This window comes from Gekko japonicus, unplaced genomic scaffold, assembly GCF_001447785.1.
Source record: "Gekko japonicus isolate JY-2015 unplaced genomic scaffold, Gekko_japonicus_V1.1 scaffold897, whole genome shotgun sequence".
In the NCBI taxonomy this organism is placed as follows: domain Eukaryota; kingdom Metazoa; phylum Chordata; class Lepidosauria; order Squamata; family Gekkonidae; genus Gekko; species Gekko japonicus.
The window spans coordinates 707,955-714,213 of record NW_015164211.1 but is presented as its reverse complement, the minus strand read 5'-3'; the positions used below and the strand labels follow the sequence as shown (position 1 = coordinate 714,213).

Genomic DNA, 6,259 nt, shown 5'->3' with positions numbered 1-6,259 from the left:
CAGATTAAATAAAAAAATAAAAAATGGGAGGTACAAACTGGCACCTGCTACTAGGAATTCTTACCCTCGTAACTGTGGAAGGGGGGTGGGAACACAATGAGTGGCACAAGGCTATGAAAGGGATTATCAAAGTTGTTAATAACACACAGCTCAAAGATTGTTGGGTGTGTTCCCATGGGCCCTCACATGCCAGGCAGGGCTGGCTCATGGTTGTAACTTTGTGCATAAGTCTAAAAGGTTGGAATCAGACCACCATTTTCTTCACTGCTAACCGGCCAGGAATTAGAGGAAGGAGGGGGATCCCAGATAATGACCAGGTAATGCTAGAAAAAAAAAAAATCAAAGTGGCCACTAGCTCCAATATGTCTGCAATGGTATAATCAGTCTAGACAAATCCACTATAAAGTGACCAAGGGCAACAATATAACCTGGGTACCGGTCCCATATGTAAAAGTGGGGAAAATAGGCTCAAAGCTCAACAACACTGGAGTCCCGAGTCCCTTCCAGCTTAGCAATTCTTCCACAGAATCTAATGATCATACTGTAAAACTTTGGAACAACATGGGAGGGAGTAATTTGTTCTACGGCTTACAAGACAATATATATTCTTTCCCGGGTCAGTACACTTTTGGACTTCCCCCAGGGATATTCTGGATTTGTGGGGAGTGGGCAGGAAGAATTCTCCCCATAGCATGGAATGGAACATGCACGGTAGGGACTATAGGACCTGGAGGTTTAAGTATTCACACAAAGGAACAAAGCCAGGAGACCTGGGGACCCCCACTGTGTGTGTGTATGCAATGTTTGCCAATCTGTCTAACTGCATTCAAAGGTATGTGGCCCCGTAAAAGCGGGCCTGACACAATAATGGTTTTATAAGAAAGTTTTCCACATGAGACTATAATCATAGAATAGAAGGGAGATTCAGAAATGTGAAGTAAAAAGATGGAGGATTGAAAGGGGGGGGCAAAAAGTGTATTCAGAGCTGTTCTGAATCTCTGCTGAAGAAGTAACTAAGCTTACATGTAGAAATTCCAAAAATTCTTAGTGCTACACAGGGCCTGGCTTTAGCAGATAACGGGACAGGGCGTTGCTAGGATACAGGCTGGTAAAAGAGGCCCCAGCTAGGTGAACAAGACAAACCCCACCCAGGTAACGGAAAATTACTGAAGATGAACAAGGATGGGAAGGGGGGAACTTAGTGTAGAGTTAGGTGAGATTGTGAGGGGGTGTGGCCGATTGGTCCACCCAGCCAGAGAGGGAGGGGGGGGTATAAAGAATTTCTGTGCTGCGCCACAGCTTCAGAGAGACGACGGAGACCACCTCTAACGTCTCTCTCCATGGTTTGCAAACTATGCTTCAATAAACGCTGTACTTGAGAGAGCTTCCGTGTTGGATTTTCCTGCTCGACTCCTGTGTCCGGTTAATCAGCACGTATCATATTGAGACAGATAAACATAAAGAAAGATTTCTACCTTTTTTACATTTTAGGGTTTTGTAGTTTTGTTCTTTTCTTATATTGCTTGAACTTTGTAAATAAGAAAAAAACCCTTGCTTTTGATCATTTTGCTGAAAAAGTTTTCATGCTTTGCATCTCTAATACTGAAGATTTCACATATATCTATAATGTGCATGGTATTTAATGCAGTAATAAATGTCTTTGCTTTAGATACTTTCTTAAGTATTGTTAAATATTAAGTATCTTAGTATTCAGCTTCCTATGTAAGTTTGAACATACACTGGTGCACCTGAATAAATTAAGAAGGAACACATTGTAATACCCCAAATATGTATAGATCACTTAGCTAAAATGTCTTATTTTACCTGATAACATTTCCTAAAGTGGTCAAACTCAGATTTACACGTGACCCTTCCCTCAATCTGTCTCCTTCTGATCCTGAAGATTTTTGCCTCTCACTTCCTGCTAAATCCACCAAATTTATAATGGATTGTTTTGTGATATCTTCTTTAAGAAAAATCTGCAAGTAATAACATAGGGAAAGCAAAGCAAAGGGAACAAGTAAACTTTGCAAGCTCTGCTTGTGAATCTTTCATCATCTTCAGCATTAACGAGATCTGTACTCATCATTTCTAGCAAACGTATATCATGTTTGTTGTAAACAAACAAGCACTAGTGAAAAAAATGTGGGCATTCATGCATGTACAGAAAAAACTGCATCGGTTCACACATGAAAAGAAATTGCAATCCACAATCAAAACCTATAAAATCAAATCCCAAACTGCAATCCCAACACAGTAAAAGACTATACTGCAAACTCACAACATTGTTTTGTATTTCTAGGAATCCTCTACTCAGTTTTAGAAAGTATATTTTCCCTTTCCCTTCCCTTTGCTGCATGGATTGCTGCAGGGGGTTGCGGTCCAAGCCACTGATGGCCAGCCAGTTTGGTAAATGTGCCACAAATCAAGCTCAGACTATGCAATAATTAAATTTTATTCCCGACCATACACATGCAGACCCTGTATAGTAGACCTATAGTCTGAATTGTTCCCTACAGAGCCAGGGAACAAGCAGCAGAGGAAACGTAGGCAGGTAGACAGATCTGGCTTTTGTCTTAAGCAAGTGTGACATCTAATGTATTTATTTTAGGCCACAGTTAGGATCCAAGGTGGGGTGACAATAATAATTTTTTTTATTAATTTAATTCAAACACGGTTAAAGCAGGCAATTAAAACATAATTAAAACAGATAAAACAGTTAATACCTGATCTTGCTACCCTGAGCTAAGAGGTATAAATAAATAAAATGTAGGGATGTCACAACTCCTTGCTGCACGTGCCCACAGGTTGCCTGGTTTTGTGCTCTGCAGCATATCTGTGGACATAGTGTGAGCCTCACACAGAACTCAGTGCATTCAGATTCTAATTCTCCACATGTAATTGCCAAAGGTTACAAAGCAGACGCCCCTTGGGCATCTTGGTACTCTACCTGTTTGAATTGGAGGGTGATGACCATGTGAGATCGACTACTGGTGGTATTCATACTGGTGGATGCAGTGGTCCTTATTTTGGTCCCCTGTTCCATCAATCTCTCAATTTGTGCATAACTGTCGCAAGGCACCAGTTTCAAACCATCCACATAGAAGCCTTGCTGCTGATCTTCTCTTACCTTGAGTCCGCCTGGTTTCTTAACTTTAGATAGCAAATCTATTACCTTGGATTACAGATAAAATTTATTAGATACATTTTAATGGGAAATAAAGAAAAGGTGGGGGGGGGAGGAAAACTCTCAACTAGGTTTAGAGGTTTACTTGTGGATATATTTGGGATTAAATTGCAGAAAAACCCTCACAATGGTGTATTTTAAGAAGCATTTGTTGTGGTCTTTTTTAAATCCATAATTACAGTAATGTTATCACAGTGCCCAAACAGCCACCATTTAATACAAAGGTACTTTTAATTTTGGTATATATAACTCATACATAAGCACATTTTTATAACGATGGTCACTCAACAGGAAGAACTGGATGGCCAGAAACGTAGGAAGTTCAGAGGAATTTCTGTTCTGAAACAAGGAACACACATAAATGCATGCATGATTTCCCCATCAAATGGCAGTCCTGTTTCCCAAACTGTATATTAACATATCTTTAATGAATATAGCATCATCAAGTGTTGGCAGGAGAAGAAGAGAAGATAAGAGATTGGATTTATACCCCACCCTTCACTTGGGAGTCTCAGAGCGGCTTACAAACTCCTTTCCCTTCCCCTCCCCACAACAGACACCCTGTGAGGTGGGTGGGGCTGAGAGAGCTCTGGGAGAACTGCTCTTTCAGGAACAGCTCTGACAGAATGGCTTGCCCAAGGTCATCCAGCAGCTGCAAGTGAAGGAGTGGGGAATCAAACCTGGTTCTCCCATTTTAGAGTCTGCACACTAAACCACTAGACCAAACTGGCAGAGTAATTAACACAGCAACAGTTTGGTGTAGTGGTTAAACACAACCTGATTAAGGAGTAAGGTAAAGGTTCCCTTGCTCGAAAGCCAGTCGAATCCGACTCTAGGGTTGCGGTGCTCATCTCCGTTTCAAAGCCGAAGAGCCAGCGCTGTCCGAAGACGTTTCCGTGGTCATGTGGCCGGCATGACTAAACACCAAGGCGCACGGAACGCTTTTACCTTCCCACCGAAGTGGTACCTATTTATCTACTTGCAATTTCTTGCTTTCAAACTGCTAGGTTGGCAGGAGCCGGAACTAGAGACAGGAGCTCACCCTGTCTTGCGGCACCCGGGTCTTGAACTGCTGAACTACTGACCTTCCACAGCCTGCAGTTCAGCATCTTAACCACTTGAGCCACCACAGCTCCACGATTAAGGAGTAGATAAAGGTTTATTTAGGAATTAACATACTTAATAGGAAAGACAGAGGTAGGTTCCTAACTACATCTCTGGCTGAGAGAGAGGGTAAGACTGAGTGTGGCACTTCAGAGAAGAAGGGGGAAATTGCCCTGAGAATAGCAATTTGGAGACAGACAAGGAAGACAGACAAGGTGCTGGCTTCACTATCCTATCTAATTGTCTTTTTGCTGCTCCCTTCAGGGTCTTCTTCTCTTCTTTGTACACCAGACACTGTCTTTCCAATGCCCCTTTTCAGTATTCCAACTCAACAAAGCCTTCTTCTTGCATGTTTCTTACTAGGTGATGCTTCACATCCATTTGTTTAGTTCTTGAATTGATCTTCCCCATCTGTGCAAGTTCTTGGATGTCTTCGAAGAGTTGTACTGGTTTGGATTCTTCTATTCCAAAGTCTTGCATTAGTTGCAGTACCCAATTCAGTTGTCTGCACACTTCTGCTGCGTATACACACTCAGCTTCAGCTAGGATACAGCTACAATTTCTTGTTGCCTGCTGCTCCAGATGATTGCTCTGCCGCCATAGAAGAATAAGTGTCCACTGGTTGACTTTCTGTCTGTAGTATCTCCTGCCCAGTTTGCACCCATGTATCCCGCCAGTCTTGGATTGTCATTTGTTGGTAACTTTAGTTTCAGATGTGGAGTGCCATGCAGATACTTTGCAAGTCTTTTGACTGCATCCCAGTCTCTTTTGGTTGGTGATTCCATCTTTCTGCATAACATCTCTACAACTGCTGTGATATCAAGATGTATCAATGTGCTTATGCACAGCAGTCTTCCAATTGCTCATCTGTATTGCTTGTTGTCATGCAGAAGTTCACTAATGCCTTGCTGGTTCAGGTAGCTGATTTCCATAGGAGTGCTTGCAGGCTTAGCTCCTTTCATATTCACGTAGCCCAGAAATTCTAGGATTTTCTGCTTTTGGAGGAGATAGCTTTCATCTTCCTCTTGTTCTATTTGTATTCCAGGATAGTAGTTGATGTTTCCGAATTGTTTCACTTCTGCTTCTTGATTCAGACGTTGAACTATTTCATCACAGACTTGTCTTCATAGCATAAAATTGGGTCATCCACGCAAGGCAGAATGTAAGCCTTGCCTTCCTCAAATCCTTCCTTGGTTAGCATCTGATGAAGTTTCTCATTCCAACATCTTGCAGCCTGTTTCAGCCCACAGATACTCTTTTGCGGTTTACACACGAGTTGCTTGTCTTTGGATTGTTCAAATTCTGGTGGTTGTTCCATGTAAACATCTTCCTTTATTTCTCTGTGTAAAAAAGCAGTCTTTATGTCCAAATGCTCCACATGCGTCTTCCTTGCTGCTGCAGTGCTCAAGGGCATTCTTATTGAAGTATGTCTCACCACTGGTGCGAAGCTTTCATCATAGTCTTCTCCATACTTCTGAGAGCAGCAACCAATCTGGCTTTGTATCTTTGTATTTCCCCTTCTGCATCATGTTTGGCTTTGAAGACCCACTTGCATCCTATTGCCCTATTCCCTGGTGGCAGTTCTGTAGGTGCCCATGTTTGGTTCTTGATCAGGGATTCAGTCTCTTCTTCTGTAGCTTTTCTCCATTTTTCTGCTTCTTTTGCAGGCATTCTTCCTATATCTTCCCATGTGGAAGGCACAGGTATAGCTTCTGCCTTGGCCAGATAAGAATCTTGGTGGTACTCCTTTGTTTGATCTGATTGATTGTCTGACACTTGGTTCTGCAGCCCCTTCTGGTTCTTTAGGTTCTGCAGGTGCATCACGTGTGTTGTCCATAGTGCTCAGATGCACTGTTTCTATTTGCTGTACTTCATTTTTTCTCTGTTGGTGTAGATTCACTGATATCTAATTTTCCCATTGAAAAGTACTGAGAACGTGGAGTGATTTCAGCAAAGTACTTTTATTCA

The 6,259-nt window shown here is 42.0% G+C and overlaps 1 protein-coding gene across 1 annotated transcript in view; it reads right to left on the bottom strand.

Moving 5' to 3' along the window:
• Positions 1 to 6,259, bottom strand: part of KIF28P — a 64,971-nt gene that overhangs the window by 44,392 nt on the left and 14,320 nt on the right. The window contains exons 5-6 of the mRNA XM_015408446.1: positions 2,951 to 3,175; positions 1,825 to 1,979 (exon numbers count right to left, since the gene is read on the bottom strand). Of these exons, the coding sequence (XP_015263932.1) occupies positions 1,825 to 1,979; positions 2,951 to 3,175 (380 nt within the window). The remainder of the gene's footprint in view (positions 1 to 1,824; positions 1,980 to 2,950; positions 3,176 to 6,259) is intronic.